The sequence below is a fragment of the Parus major genome, chromosome 8 (assembly GCF_001522545.3).
Source record: "Parus major isolate Abel chromosome 8, Parus_major1.1, whole genome shotgun sequence".
Lineage (NCBI taxonomy): Eukaryota > Metazoa > Chordata > Aves > Passeriformes > Paridae > Parus > Parus major.
The window spans coordinates 306793-322979 of NC_031777.1; the positions used below are offsets into that span (position 1 = coordinate 306793).

Consider the following 16187-nt stretch of genomic DNA (forward strand, 5'->3'; position numbering starts at 1 on the left):
AGCGCACTGGGGAGCAGCTTTTCCTCCTCCCCGAGCCATCCGGGGAAGCGCGTGCCGGCACAGGCGCCGGCCACACCGCAGGACACGAGGCCTGGCCCTCCCCAGGCTGCTGCTGCAACCGCTCTGCCGAGCTGAAAATAATCCAGTAGGACACAGAAAAATTATCCAGAACAAATATTTACAAATCGCATCCCAGCGCATTCGGTAGTTGCACACGGAGAAGCAGACGCTCACACGGCGTCGGCCGCTATTTCCAGATGCTAAATTGTGTTTTAAACGATAGCAACAGAAACGTGTCGGGTCTTCCCTGCTGTTCCTCTTCCAGGTTAAGCACCAGCTGTGGTCAGGGCCTGGGTGTTGTGCAGAGGGAGGGGGTGAGCTGGAGCTGCCGGACTCGGCTCTTGCAATGCCCCATCTCCCACCACCAAACCCCACTCCCAGAGGGCTTTTGGTGCATCCTGGCGGGGCATCACTTGTGTTTGACACCTCTCCCGTGGCAGTGAGGGTGCACAAGGTCTGAGAAAAGCCCAGACCTGCAAAAGAAAGATGCCAGAGCTTTGAGAGCCCAGTCCTAGGCTGCCTGGCAGAAATTCCTCTGTCCAGTGCATGTGGATGAGGGAGGCTCTCCAGGCCCATTGCACACAACCTGGTACGCTCCAACCCAAAGTTGTTCTTGCTCCATCCAGCCCTCATTTCCTTCTCCTCTCTTCCAGGCAACAGCAGAGTGTGCCAAGGGCACGTGGCTTGCTGTTCTCCCTGCTGATGTGGGGCTGGTCCTCTGCTTCCCCCAGCATCACAGGAGCCTTCCCACCACGCCAGTCCCCTCCACTCACACCTTCATTCACGTGCTGAGACAAATTCCTCCATGGGCTCTAAAAGGTGATGCTCAGGATGTGCCCCTTTCATACAGCCAGGCCATCAGTGCAAGTTTACAGCTGAACCTGTGCAGAAAATACACAGCCAGCACACAGCCTTCACGTGTTTGTCTCCCTCAGCTCTCCCATGGTTCCCTCCCCATTTCAGCACCAGCCAGACTCTCATCATGGCTTTAGGTACTGTTCCTGCACTCCAGAGTTTGCTTTCTCCTGGGCTACCCTCATTCCTCCTGCCTGGAATGATCCAATGCCTGCTCTGTGCCATCATATGTGGGTTATGTGTCCCCTCTTCCAGCAAAGGGCTTGGAGCTGGCTGGGCCATGCAGAGCATCTGAGATATCCACTGAGACCTGTGTCCTTTGAGAGCAGCCTGGCCTGTGCTGAGGGGCTCCCTTCACCCCAGCTCTCTGCTCCACCAGCTGTCACCCCTCACCTTGGGTCAGGACAGCACAAGCATTTCCATTCCTGCCTCCAACATCCCGAATCCTAATTTCTCAATATTTCTTCACTTTCCTCCCTCAAAACAACAGCTTAGCTCTCCTCTCTCCTTTATCTCTCTACCTTCTGACCCCCCAGCACCAAGGCCAGGTGCTTGGAATCCCACACATCCTTGTCCCACAGTGTTCCCAGGAGCACACACAGCCTCAGTCTTCCCCCCTGAAATGTCCCCCTTGGTCCCCAACACTACCGTGTCCATCCCACACAGCCCCTAGATCGAAACAGGCACCAGCCTGGTCCTTTCTTGCTGTGCAGAGGTGAGGACTGAGTGCTGGAGAGGGCTGTCATATCCAGGAGAGCAGCAGGAGGTGAGCAGATCCTTCTGGGAAAGGAGGCAGCCAGGAGAACAGCAGGGCTGCAAAAACTACAGGAGGGCTCGGTGCTGAGGAAGGACGTGCCAATGCACCAGCTCTTCCCTGGAAGTGGCAGCTGGATAAATAACACAAGAGAACCACCCCCAGCAGAAAGCCACGCTGCTGTTTCCTCCCTCAAACAACTGCCCTAGGCACGGCAGAGCAGCCCCTGCTGAGAGACGACTCAGGGGACGGGTGTGTGCTTTCATGTCCAGTTTTATTAGTGTTGCATTAGTACCATAAAATAGTTGACGAGGTCGAGCACGTTGCGGTTTGTTCCAAAAAAAAGGCTATTTACATTTAATCTGTCTTCATAAAAAACAACCCTAGAACCCAAACAATACAACAATGAAACAGATGGACAGCTCGGGATTCTACAAAGCAGTAACGTCCCCCCACACGCCGCGGTCCGGACAAGCCTGGTGGCATTGTCAGGATTCAGGCGCTTCCCCACGGCTGGGGCACGTCTGCAGGTGATGCTCTGACCGCCCTCCAGCCAAGACTCCAAGCTGCAGCTGGCTGGATGTGGCCCCAGAGCAGTGCTCCTCCTGAAGGAAACCAGCGACCTGCTGCTTCACAAGTTGGCACATCCCCTTCTGCCCCAGTCTGTCCCAAAGCACCAGAGCGATCCTTCCTGCAGGAGCCAGCCCTGCCAGGAACATCTCCCATGAGAACACCATCGAGGAGGCTCCAGGAAACCTCCAGGAGATGCTGCTGCTCATTTCTGGCCTTCTCCTGCCAGGTTAAGCCCAGAGGGAGTGTCACATTAAAATGCCACTACTCAAATGCCTGCTGAGATCAAGAACTCCCAGATGAAGGGGACAGACACTGCATCCAACCTAACTCCAAGAAAGCTCCAGGGCCCCAAGCATGGCAGGACTGTCCTAATCTCAGTTTCCCAATCCCTTAGCACACCAAGCAGCAGGAAAAGACCACTGGTTCTGCTGCCTCTTGATTTCCCTCTTAACCTTGGAGATGCCGGGCGCAGCATCCTCTGCCCTGGCTCTCCAGTGCTCCCACCAGCACACGCTGCTGGTGAGAAACATGACGGGGCCTTTGTTGCAATCACAGGTTAAGCACAGGGCAGTGTGGTTCCTGGCTGAGTGTGATGATGGAAAGCAAACAGGAACATCTCCTCAGCCCCAGGAACCTCCCAGCCACCTACCCCTGCCCTCTCTGCAGGAAAAAGCCACAAGCTTTATCTTGTGTTCTAATTAAAGCAGCAAAACACAGCCAAAGAGACCACGGCTCTCCCCAAACTCATGTGTAATTCAGGAGGACTCTGCAGTCACCGCTGCCACGTAAACAGTGACAGCTGAACCGGATGGGAACTGCAGCTCTGAGCTCAAACAGCCACACGAGATGTCCCCAACGCCACCAGTGCCACGGCAGAGCCAGCCCTGGCTGAGCGCTGGCAGGGCTGAGGTCTTTGTCTCCAGGAAACTCAAGCCAGAGGAGCAGGAAGCACTCAAGGTGCAACACGATGCCACAAAAGCCTTCCACCTTTCATCTGCTCTCTGGAGCTGCTAACTAGGTCAGCGTGGTGCAGCTCAGCGCGGAGCCAGCCCGCTCCCCAGAGCTCACCCCGCGCCAGGCCGGGCCAAGAAACCAGTGCTCTGAGAAGCCACAGCCAGAGGGACAGGAGACACTGGCCCTGAGAGGGCTGGGCTGAGCTCTGGGACACAAAGGGACACACCAGGGACACCACCTTCAAAGCACCTCTTGGCCAGAGATCCACTCAGGTGCTGCCCACCCCAGCCCTGCCTTTGTTGTCAGACCACAGAGCTCCAAAGCAAGCCCAGCTTACAGGGGAGATAGCTCCCCTGAGTTTCTTCATCTGAGATGTACCTTCCCTGCCCAAACTCTCCAGAGCTGAACACAGAGCGGTGCTGTCTGTGCCCTGAGCCATCCTTCTGCACTCACTGACGTGGCCATGACCACCCAGCCCCACAGGCTGGCACAGCTCTGCAGGCACGGGCCCACTGCTGCTCCAAAAACTCTTCCTTGCTCCCTCAGTGGGGCTCACTCCTGCCAAGGCCCCCCCAGAAACTGCTGGGGAAGTTGGGAGGCCTGAGATCAGTCACTCATTCACAGGACCAGGTCTAAAGCTCCTTCTTTAAAACAGTCTGAGCCATGTGCTTTGACACTTGTTTTTCTTAGAGACAGCAACCTGTTTCTACCGCAGACAGGGAGAGAAACAGCCGCACAAAGTGGCTCCACAGGAGAAACAACAGTGGCACAACAACCTGATCGGAGCTGTGCCACCAAATTTGCATGCCAGCCCTTGCCTCCAGGAGCAGGAAACACCTCAGCCACCCCTGGGCACACAGCTGGGTGCTGGACTCCCTCTGGGATAACAAGGCTGAGAAGTCAGGATGTTTTCTTGCACGGAAGACGCGTTTCAGAGCAACATCATCTTTCCACAGGGGAGAAATCAAGCCCTCGGGTGTACAGAGAGTCTCCCGACGAATTCGCTTGTACAAAGTTAGAACAAAACACAAACCAACATGAAATGCAACAAGCAGAAGTGTTTCTCTCACACATACACACACACACACACGCACAGAGTACAGCAGGGCAACACACATTTGATAGGCAGGACTCTGGAGACCCTGTCCTAGCTACCAGGTTTTTCTTTACAGTAGGTTGAAATACAAAGAGGAGCACAGTGATGGTTCTCCCCTCACCCCCCAGTAAACAAAGTTATTGCAGTCGGTCAGTCCACCCCACCTCTGCAGCAGCACCACCAGAGCTGCCCAGGCTGCCCACAGCTGGAACCCAGCCCAGTCACCCTTGTCACAGCAGTGTGAGATCCCAGGGAGAAGTCACACACTGACTAATCTCCTTTACAAAGCTTTTTCTTTGATGCAACAGCCTCGATAAAGATGTGATGTGCTTACACACCCTCTCCCACGCTGCTGCTGCTAGGCAACGCTCTACAGCCCCAGAGCAGCAGCTCAGGTCACCCAAAAACGTCAGTGAGGGACACGACAACATCCCCACTACACCCAGCTTCTGCCACAGCCAGGGGCCAGCACATGGCAGGCAGGAAGAACAAAGTATGGCAGCCAGACAATGTGTCCTGGCCAGCAGCGTGCCACCAGGCTGGGGACAGTCCTGGGAATAGCCAGACCCATGGAGGCTGCCCTTGTGCTGGGAAAGGGTTTGAAGACAGCAGCTGGTGGAGCAGCCCAAGCTGTGACAAGCACGAGATGCAGCTCTCACCTCAGAACCTCCCTGCTAGCAGAGCACACCACCAGTACCTGCCCAACAGAACCCGGTGTCCCCACGCAGAGCAGGACCTGCCGTGCAGCGCAGAGCGGGTTCCCCAAGCCTTGAAAAACCCAAGGGTAAGGGATCAGGTTAAAAAAAGGAAAAAAAATAAAGAAAAAAAGGAAAAAAAAAATAAAGAATTAAGTTTAAAAGCATCACTGCCCTCAGAAAGTGCCTTCTGGAAATGCTCACAGAGCCTGGCCTGCCCGCAAGGGGGGGACCCAAACGGGCCCATGAGAAATTTCAGTCCCTTACCCTGAAACGCCAGAGATGTCTGTTCTTCCAGATGGCAGCAACACCCTGCTCCCTTTATCCCACCCAGCAGCTGAGAGAGCAGCCTGTGCCACCTCAGGTGTGCAGTGTGACACAGGGACAGGCAGGCAGCTGCACACACAGAGTGCCTGCCTGGCTCCCAGTCCAGCCACTACAGTGATGCATCACTCCACAGACAACGGCTCATCTTCCTGGGTTTGTGGGGTGCTTTTTGGCAAATTAATATCTTTCCTGTTATTTTTTGTTTTTATTTTATTTTTATTTTTTTAGAAAGCATTAAAAAAAATCTGCAGCTGTTAAAAAAAATCCTTTCCCTTTCGAGGCTGGACGAGGTTTTATTGACAGGTAAATAATCGGTGTGAGTATGTAAATAGCAGCGACCCCACTGACGTGGTGCCCCTCAGCAGCACAGCCAGCTGGGGAACACAGAGACTGGCTCATTTTGGTCATTGTCAAAGACCTGGGACACGGGAGTTTCCTTACACTCAGTGTTTCCCTAATTCCTGCTCCTGCCCAGCCCTCCTCAGGCATCGCTTCAGCACGAACACTGCCTGTCCCCGTGGCAGGCTCAGTGCTCCAAAGGGGATCTCCTCTCCAGACCTCCCTAACTCTGCAAGTGGCTTGTTTTCCACTCCAGACAGCTTAACTCCCTCCAGACTCGCTGATCTCTCGTCCTTTGGCAGCAGGAAGAAAGACTGGCCATCCTTTTCTCCTAGAAATACAGAGTGGAGGCCAAACGCACCGGAACACGCGTGATCTTCTGCAAAATGTGTTCGAGCTGATCCACGGCTCCCCCAGCCCACTCACACCAATGAGGTCTCAGGTTAATAAGCAGTGCAGTTACTCAGCTATCTGCTCGTAAGTGGTAGGTGTTCTTGGGCAGGTTGCCTGCTCCTGCCAACTCCCCCACGACTTCACGTTGTCAGCACATCCATATTTAAGACTGGTTTGTTGTTTTGTTTTTGCTTTTTTTCTTTTTTTTTTTTTTTTTGCCTTTGCTTAAAGGGGTTTCCTTCCTTTGTAGTAAACTTAAGAGTTAATAGAAAAAAGTAATTCAAAAGTAATCCAAGCACATCTGTAATTAATTCTGCAGGAGAGGGCAGAGCGACACGAGTCAGAGTTGGCACGCAGTTCCTGGCTCCTGGTGTGCAGTCCTCGGGATGGGCAGAAGGTCCCTGCACCGAGCACAGCTAGAAGTTGGATTTGGAGTGTCCAAATATGCAGATGGGAAAGTGCTTGACGTGAGAGGACCACTGTGCTGCCAGCTGAAAGAACTTGACGTCGTTCCACTCCACCCCATCGATCAGGACTGCAGGCGAGGGGAAAAAGAGAGGAGAGTCAGGAAATGCTGAGGGGAAGTGGCCAGCCCGAGGCAGCTCTGCCAGAATCGCCCCTGCAGTCAGCAGAGGGAGGCCTGGCCACACTCAGCTGCTCTGCCCCACCCAGCTGCACACACGGGGAGAAAGGCTCAGGAGCACACCAGGTTTAGGGAGAACAGCTCGGATTGTTGTTCCAGCATCGCTCACTGACACCGGAGCTCCCCACTCTGCTGATTTCAGCGCCACCTGATCCGGCTTCTCGGCTTTCCTAAGCACACTTCACTTTCTTTTTTGGGTAAATGCAGTCTTGCAGAGATGGACATCAGTGTCTCCTCAGTGGCACTCTCACCAGGACATCCATGCCACCCCAAGAGGTGACACGTGTCCTGTGAGCACCCCTGCTGCCTGCCAGTCTCACAGGGACCGGGCCAGCCTTAAGGAGGTGGCCCAAGCAGGTCCCTCTGTTGGGGATTACTAACTGAACAGGCTACAAGGGTGTTTTTGCCACTGTGTGCCCAGCTCCACTGACAGACACTCCAGGTCTGTCTCCAAGATGCATCTATGGCTCCTGCTGTGGCGTGAGCGTGTCCTGCCAGTGTCCTGCCCAGAGGAGCAGCCACGATGTCACCACCTGCCACCAGCCAGAGGTGCAAGAGAAACAGGGGGTGACAGAGAGGGGAAAGGAGCCCTGTCCAACCTTTGTCCTCATCTGGAGAATTGACTCAGAGCTAGCTAAAGGAGGATTTTCCCCCATCCCAGACCATGCTTTGCTCCGAGCCCACCCCACAGGAACATCCCCATCACGCTGGCTCCAGGGCACAGGGCAGGACACCAGCTCAGCCCTTTGCCTGGAGGACAATCTCAGCACCTGAGCCTTGCCCCAACACCCAAAGGGATGCAAGCACTGCACTCACCACGCAGCATGTTCTGCTGATGTTTTGCTGTGCAAATCAACCTGCTGATTCCTTCAATACACTGGCTCTTAGACTCAACCTCCTTGTCCTTTGTTTTCTTGGGCAAAAACATCACTGGAAGAAAAGCAAACCAGCACAAGGTGAATCTATGCCACTCACAGGAGCTGCACTGATTCTTGTTTGAGCTTTTGCATTTAAACATTCATGTCTGAAAATTCTTACTCCTCAGATCCTTCCTTTTTGGCAGGAGTCTGTCAGTGCTGAGCACCATCACTGATGCAAATGAACACCTTAATGAACCCTAAATGTCTCTATGTGAAGCCTTCCCAGCCCATAACCCTGACCCCAAAGGGCACCTTCAGGTAACTCCTGCTCTGTTGGGACACCATCCAGGGAAAACATCTGCATCTGCAGTGCCAGGCCTGCTGCACTGCCTGTGGCCCAATGCAGCCTGGGCTGCACAGACACCTGGAGAACAGCAGGGGTTACAAAATGGGGGCAGCTGGTGGGTAGGAAAGGCATGAAGAGAACTAAAAAAGGATCCAGTTCCTCAAGAACCGTCCAAACGCCCGAGCAAAGATGTACAAATGGTTTCACAAGAGCTGGTGGTGTTGAGCACCTCTACTGCAGGCTGGGCCACTCCCAGGGAAGTTTGGAGTGCCTCAGGACTGCCTCTCCCAGCAGCATGACACTTGGAAAGGGTGTCACCAGGGGAGGCAGCTCCAGCAGCAGCAGGGCCACAGCTGTGCTGGCCTGGCTGCAGGGTCCTGCACCCGTGTCCTGCAGTCCAGGAGCCTCTTCCAGCCTTCTCTCAGAGCCCACCAGGAGCGACTCCCAGGCCCACAGGGAGAGGATGCTGTGAAGGACAGCTACTGGCAGCCAAAATGAAAATGCAGAACTGCCTTGCTGCTTCCTTGAAAATAATTTGTTGCAGAGCTGTTCTCAATTTCTAAACTACTTTTCACATTACCGAGGCCAGGAGCAAATACAAAATCTCTGACAACATTCAAAATGCCATTTTGTTAGTTTGTTTTGAGAAAATAAAGCCATGAGTTTAAGAGCAGGAGCGTATTTATCTTCTACTTCTTTCTGACCCACAAAGCATTCTGTACAAAAGCATAAGAATTATAAAATCATGGAACTGCCGAGGTTGGAGAACATCTCCAGGGTGATTGAATTGAACTGCTAATCTAACTGCCAACTGGCACTAAACCATCCCTAAGTGCCACATCTATACATCCTTTAAATACCTCCAAGCATGTAGGGATGGTGGCTTTGCCACTGCCCTGGGCAGCCTGTTTTATGGTTTCACAACCCTTCTGGTGAAGAAATTTTTTCCTAACAGCTAATCTAAGTCTCCGTGGAAAACCTTGAGGCTACTTCCTCATGCCCCATCCCTCATTACCTGGGAGACTGACTCCCACCTTCTCCAGTCTCAGGTAGTGGTAGAGAGTGATAAGGACACCCTGAGCCTCCTCTTTGGGCTGAACACCCCCAGTTCCCTCAGCTGCTCCTCCCAGGACTTTGCTCCAGGTTCTGAATCACCCCACTGGCTCTTGTGTGGGGGTGGGTGCAGGAGGAGAGTGGGAGGCCCCAGACTCCAGTTCAGGGGCTATTCCTGTTTTGTCACCTCACGGGGATCTGGGATACTTGCTGGGTTTTTGTTTTCCCTTACATGCCTTTTTTATTCTCTGTGGCTCTTTTAAGCTAAAGGCTCATATAGGATGGGGATACCATCCCAGAAAGTGCAGCTATCCCAAGTCTCCAGCACACTGCCAGGAAGGAGGGGCTCATCTACCCTCACTGGTGGCTGGGGCACAAGCTGCTTCTTGTCTAATCCCATATCCCAAAACAGCACCAGCAGGCTCCCAAGGAACACAGGGAATCTGTCCAGGCATGGCCTTCTGCATGACCTTACTCTGTCCCTTGTTCTTTTGGGCTATCCCATCTTAGCTGCTCAGCCATCAGGGTGAACACATCCCACATCTTTACCTCACACAGAGGAACCAGAACCACCCTTTCAAACCCTATGGCTTTACACAGTCACTTCTCATCAACCGATTAGGATTTGGGGGATAAAAATAGGACTGAGGTGCTGTAATCCAGCACTGAAAGTCAGGCAGCTGTGGAGCAGCAGGACAGGGACAGAAGGACACCTTACCTTTTTTGTTCTTTTCTTTTGTCACAACAGTCATGGACATGGTTGGCGTGGTGGCGATCTCGCCGCTGGCAGGCAGCCTGCTGACCTGGAGGGACCGGAAAGTGCATTTCAGTGTGTTTTTGGTAGTGGAGGGGTCCTTCTTCTCCGGGTCTCTCTTCCTGTCCACGGGTGGAGCTGCAATCCAGTAATCCACCTGCAGGCCCATCAGCTCAGCACCGAGGCCCTGGCTGGGAAACAAGAGGAGGTGGTAATTTCTGTATGCCTCCCTGCGGGGTTTTGTCAGAGAGGCTGCCATTCCTGGCCAGAGCACAAACAGCTGGCTCTCTGGGGAATCAGGCAGTGACATTTCAGAGTGAGACTCAGCAATCAGAGAAGGCCAAGAAGTCCCCCCTGGGAGATGAAGCCGGGGTCCCATTGCACAGGACCTCAGTGAGCAGACAAGCTGACCTGCTGCAGTCCCGAGGGCGAGCAGTGGGAAAGGGAGCGCACAAGCGCTTCCCTCGGATGATGCCGAGCTCTGTGACACAGCAGCAAAGGCAGCTCCTGAGGTGGCCCAGATTACTTCATCCTTGACTGGGGAAAGAGGCTGTAAGCACCTGCTGCTGCTTCCTGAGCACTGATGAGTGACTCTATCCAGGCACAGCACTGCCAAAACCAACTCAGCTGGGGTGAACGAAAACTTGGCAGGTCCCTGAACATCAGGCACTCAGCTCCCATCTCCCTGACTTGCTTTTTGCAATTGCCTACCCCCAAGCCTTGCCACTTGCTGGGGAATTCCACTGCTGGAAAAAGCATGTTCTGCCAGCCCTGTGACACTTGCTAAACAGCAGCAGATTTCAGGATATGCTCTGCTGTTGAAAACTCCTGTGCATCACCAAAACATGCTGCCAGCCCTTTCTTGAGCCAGCAAAGGTAAGATGAGCAGCCTGGAAATCTCCAGCCCCTTCCTGCCCCTGCCTCTCACTGCTAACCCTGAGGGGAGCAGGGCTTCATCATTCAGCAGACCTACAAGTGACAGCCTAATCTTCTTCCTACACAGTGACAATCAGTGTTGAATAATACACAAGTACTAGACAAAAACCTAAATTTATCTACCAGTCTGTGTCCCCAGTTTGAGAAATGGCAGTTGTTAAGGAAGATAAATCTGTGATCTTGACTGAAACATGCATCCCTCTGCACCACCTGCCTAATAAGAAACTCAAGGTAAAACAAGGATGTCCCATCCTCACAGTCCTCTCAGCAAATCATTCCCTTTACCATTTATTCAGCTAAAAGTCAGACTGCAAAGCAGAGTTCATCTTTGATGACTTAAACCAGGCTTTTTGCTCTCAGGGCAATATTCAGAAGTGAGATTCTTTAAAGATGATGCTTTGGAGATACTGCTTTGTGTTTTAAGGCTCCTTTGCATCTCATTTCTCAACTCAGTCATAAAGACAAAGCATCCTAATATTCACTAGGCCCGGGCAAGATTTTATGTTCCATTCCCAGTTAAACACATGGCTTAATCACTCAGTTTGGGTCACCCTCCACCCCCTGTGCTGTCACTTATGCATCAGAGGAGATGGAACAACGTTGAACCTACACTTCCTCATTTCTTGATGATTTTACCACACAGTACAAAACCAAGAAGTATCAGATTCCTAGAGCTGGGATGTCAGCTTCAGATTCATCACATCCAAGGCTCACAGCTTCAATGCCCTACGCTCCTGGGGCACCAGATCCCAAAGCACTTCCACCTTTGGAAAGCCCACACAAAGCTCACACACAAGGATTCAGCTGTGCTCCCTGGAGCCTGCACAGCCCCCAGGCCCCTGCACTGCCAGCCAGCTGCTGCTGGGGCACACGGGGCTCTCCTGCCATCAGACCACAGGGACACCCCCGAGGGGCCTGGGGAACCGGGCACTAACACCTTCCAGTGCTGGGCACCTGAACTGGGACCTTCACAGCTCCACTTCCTCTTCAGAAGGGAATTCTTAAGCCAGTTTAAGAAGTCAGAGGTTAAAGGTGGCTGCAGGGCACTCTGGGGTGGGATGCAAGGTCCCCATTCTGTCTCCAACAGGGACAGCAGGGGATGCTACTTAGGGAGAGCACATGAGCCCAGGCTCAGGGCATGCCCTGGCACTTGCACAGCCTGGCTATCACAGGATTAGGATGCTAGAGACATCTAGAGACATGCTTAGACATCCCTGAAACATCCTCTAGTACCCATTAATGGATCTGCTGTCCCTGAATTTGTCTGAGCCCTCTTTGAAGCAGCAGAGGCAGACGTGGGCCCTTCCTGTCTCCCTTTAACTGAGCTCCTGCAGCGTCACCACGTGCCCCCAGCTCTTGTGCCTCAGCCTTCAGAGAGCCCCAGAACTGCTGGGGTTGGAAGAGACCTCTAGAGATGATCCAGTCCAACCCCCTGCCAAGGCAGGCTCACCTGGAGCAGGGGTGCATCCAGGTGGGTTTGGGATGTCTCCAGAGAGGGAGACCCCACAACCTCCCTGGGCACCTGTCCCAGGGCTCTGCCACCCCCTACAAACCCCAAACCCCCTGGCTTTGCAAAACTTGAGTGGTTAATTGCTTTTCTCTCCTCTCCTAAACTGCAGAGCCCAAATGCTTCTATTTCCCCTTCCCACAAGACTGCTGCTATGCTCCCTCAGAGGTTCAGGGGAGTTAACAAAATCAAGGGGAACTTCAGAGGGGAACCTCTGAGTACTAGAACTGCACACAGAGTGTTAGAGAGCTACACCAACATTTTGTGCAGCAACAAAATGAAGAGTCCTGGCCAGGATAAGTCCTACTGGCAGCTTTCTAAGGGTTTCCTGCCTTCACCCCTAATAATTTAAGATAAACCAGGGCTTAGTATTATGTGTAGGTGCAGTCCCCTTGCTGTTCAGATTTTCTTTCAGGCACACACACAAAATGGGAGCTGCAGCTCCACCTTACAACTGCCAGCACTACCCTCACAGAGAAAGTCATCAGCTCCTTCAAAAGTCCCTCTGGCCTTCCACTCACTTGGCCATTGCAGACATAAGAACCATGAGGGATCAGCCTGGCACCCACATGTACCAAGAGTCAGACATTTTGAATACATATCTTCCCAAGAGAATCCTGCCCTTGAGACATGCAGCCTTCCTCCCAAGGGCAAAATCCCCCCCTGCCCTCCTCAGCTCCTTGTCAGCCCCAGAAAGGACACAGTCACTCCAGAGGCAAAAGAGGTGAAGGGGAAAGGTGACAACTCCAAATGTTTGCAGGGGATGAAGGAAGAGCTACAGGTTTTCCTCTGGAGGAGTTCTCTGCCACGTGTATGCCAGAGAAGCCAGCCAACAGAGCTGAAAGGAGACAAAACATGGTTTACCTTGGGGAGGAGAAGCTGCCTGTAACAGATGGTGAGGAAGGGGGTGTGGGGGAGGCTTCTTTCACAGCAGGAGACACGGAAGGCGGGGTGGAAGAAAGGACAACCGAGCTTGAGGGAGCTGCGTCATCAGAGTCACCTTAAAAAAAGGAAGTCAAACTGTTTGTCTGGGTTTGTCTCACAGCACAGAACACTGGGATAAAGCTCAATCTCCTTGTCCATGCTCCTGCTGCACAGGTTTTGCTCAGATTCAATCCAGAGGTCAGCAGGCCCATCAGCTCTGACTGGCTCCACACTTCCGAGGGACCTTGCATGTCTGGCACAAGGCAGGCACAGACACTGAAACTCCCCAGGGTTCCTCATTCAGCATCTGCTCTCCCAGGGTTTGCTCCCAGCTGATTTTGAGGCTCCTGCACAGCCACAGCCCAGCCCATTCATCTCCTACAGGGAATCTCCCCCTGCAACCACTGCAGGGCAGCACCACTCCTGGAATGCAGTGCTGGGTGACCACAGGGATCTCCCCATTCCATCTGCCTCCACCCTCCACAACCAAGCTTTCATCCCCTTCATGTTGGCCCTTTAGGATGGTGGGAGCACTGTGACCCACAGAAGGGACCCCTCCATGCACAAACTTGTGTGTAACCCACACAGGGGTCTGGGTTTGCCAGTGAAGCAACACAAGAAACAATCCCAACACAAGGAAAGCAATATTCCTGTGCATATGAAGGAGGGAAAAAACAATAAGTTCACACTGACAAATTAGCACCACCTCATGTCTGTGTATATAAGCAGACAGTATCCTGATATCCAAAGTATATCAGCTTTGCACTCCCCCAATAAAAAATAAATGTGCTTAAATTTTGTCCCCCTGAAGTTCCCAGGCACTGAGATCAATTTCACTGAGCAGTTGAGCCTGCTGTAGGGAGACAGGCATGAACTTCTGAGGAACTGCCTCTTCAGGCTGAAGCAGGAACCTCAAACAACAGTGAACCCACCCCACTGACAACATTAGAAAAACAGTGTTTGCACAAAAGTGAGAGTGGAGCTTCCCTGGATGTGGGAATTTCACCTGGCCTGAAGCTCCACGTGAAGTAACAAGAAGAAAGGGCCTCTCCCAAGAGAGAGGGCTCCCTTTCTGCAGACAAACCTCTGGGAGCTAATAAAATCCAATTCCACCTCAGAGTGCCCCAAGGCAGCAGCAATGGACAAGTCTGGGAAGTCAGGACACAGAAAGCACACACGAGATGTTCCTTACCCGATGTTGCAGAAGATTGTTCCACTATTCCAACTTTCACCACCTAAAGGGGGCAAAACAGAAGAGCTCTGTCAGACAAACAAGAGCACCCTGAACTTCAGGAACCCAAACCCCAGCATTAAGCTCATCTCTGCACTCTCCTTGGCACTGTCCCTGCAGTCAGAGTAGTTAAGGAGCCCTCCAAGAGCCAGGCAGGTGCTGGCAGTGCCCAGCCAAGCGGTGCCAGCTCACAGCCCTTTCCTGACCCACACAAAGGACAGCACAGACCCTGCAGAGCTGCTACAGACCTGCCCAGCCCAGCAGCTCCAAGCTGTGGCAACTCCAGGGAGGAGAAAGGGTCAGAAATATCCCTTCAGCACTGCTTTGATGCACCTGCTAAATTACAGACACGCTGCTTCCATTGCTCAGGAGCATCTACTTCCAGGGTGCAGCATAGCTGGGGTTTGTCAGGAAACCTCAGGAGTAACAAAGTACAGTTTCTGATCAGAGTTATCAATTCTCTAAACAAGGGAAGTGTCCAACAAAGAAGATGAAGCCCCTACCAAAGCCCCTGGAAGCAGACAGGGGCAAAGCACCACATGGACAGGTCAGAACAATCCAGCTGACTCTGAAATAAGGGCACAAATGTGTGTGGCCAATCACCAGCTGGCACATTAAGATTAATGAAAAATGTCACTGGCAATAAGTTGTGGAACAGAACATGCTGCAAACAAACTCCCAAGAACACATTATGCCTGGAAAGATAAACTGGCCCTTGTTGGTATGAAAGCAGAGACCTTCTGCAGTGATAATCTGCTGTGGTACCCAGGGATCATCACTCTTAACACTACAGAGGAGAGAGCCTTTTTAAAGCCCTTAAGGACCTTGCATCCGGGGCTAATGTCTACCCTAAACAAATGCTGACAAATGGGAAGGAGCTGCAAAGGGAGCTCAGGTCAATAAAACCTGCTTTAGAATGAGAAATGATGTCACACAGACTGTGTGGTTTGAAAATAGAAGGTCATTAAGTTCAGACACCACCATGTCTGGACCACATCTCTAGGGAGCGCATTTCCCTAGCATGGGATCCAAAAAAAAAAAGAAAAAAGAGTTGATTATTAGAAGCAAAATGCTTTGCAGTGTTTGGAGGGCAGGGAGAGGTGTGCTCAACAGTAGATCTTGGAGAGAGTTGTCAGGCTCTTTGGTGGATTCTCATTTAGATGCAGTCTTGAAAAAGCCATCATGAGTTCAGCAGTGTGTACACAGGCTCCCTGAGGGCTCTCTGCCTCAGGAGAAGGAGGCTGCAGCTCAATTTGGCCAGTCTCCACCCAAAGGGCAACAAAACAGGCTCAGGAGTGCAGCAGCCATTGGTGCTCTGTGTGTCAGACACCAAGAGGATGCTTCACAGACTGTCACTGGCTGGGAACAAGAGATGAAGAGCAAGGGGAGGGACAAGCAACACAGAAAACTGCCTGCAGCCACCTTCATCTGCAAGCCAGGCAGGAAATCTCTTCTGGCCTGTCTCTCCTTGTTGGCTGACTGAAGATGCTCGAGTTCAGCCACATGGGAGGAGCACAGTGCAGTTCCAACAGGCCTCCATCCAGGAAGGCTGCAGCAGCCAGCCCCCTTTCCCTCCAGGAAAGAGGCACATCCTGTTAACTCCTGGTTTTTGTGCCTGTCTGGCCCCTTGGAAGGCTCCACTCCCACCACTTGGAGCCCAGCTGAGCTGCATGGCACTGCCCTGCCCATTTCTGGGTCAGAGACTGCAGGACACCAGGTTTTGCACCCCAAAAGCCAAGAGGGCAGCCAGCATCAGGAGCTGCAAACCCAGAAGTCAGCAGCTCCCTCTCTTCCTCATCCAACAGCTCTGAGGGAAAGAGCCTCAGTGCTCATGTCCAGCCTCAGGCTTTGTGAGACACCTGCAATTGCCCTTTCATTCTCTTCAGA

The 16187-nt window shown here is 52.6% G+C and overlaps 1 protein-coding gene across 10 annotated transcripts in view; it reads right to left on the bottom strand.

Annotated features, from left to right (window-relative positions):
* Positions 1-1924: 1924 nt before the first annotated feature.
* PACS2 (phosphofurin acidic cluster sorting protein 2) overlaps positions 1925-16187 on the bottom strand; it is a 75662-nt gene continuing 61399 nt past the window's right edge. For all 10 annotated transcript variants that reach the window (XM_015636612.2, XM_015636606.2, XM_015636605.2 and 7 more), the window contains 5 exons: positions 14262-14304; positions 13010-13145; positions 9667-9893; positions 7506-7619; positions 1925-6581 (listed from right to left, as the gene is read on the bottom strand). In XM_015636612.2, the coding sequence (XP_015492098.1) occupies positions 6463-6581; positions 7506-7619; positions 9667-9893; positions 13010-13145; positions 14262-14304 (639 nt within the window). In that variant the 3' untranslated portion in view covers positions 1925-6462. The remainder of the gene's footprint in view (positions 6582-7505; positions 7620-9666; positions 9894-13009; positions 13146-14261; positions 14305-16187) is intronic.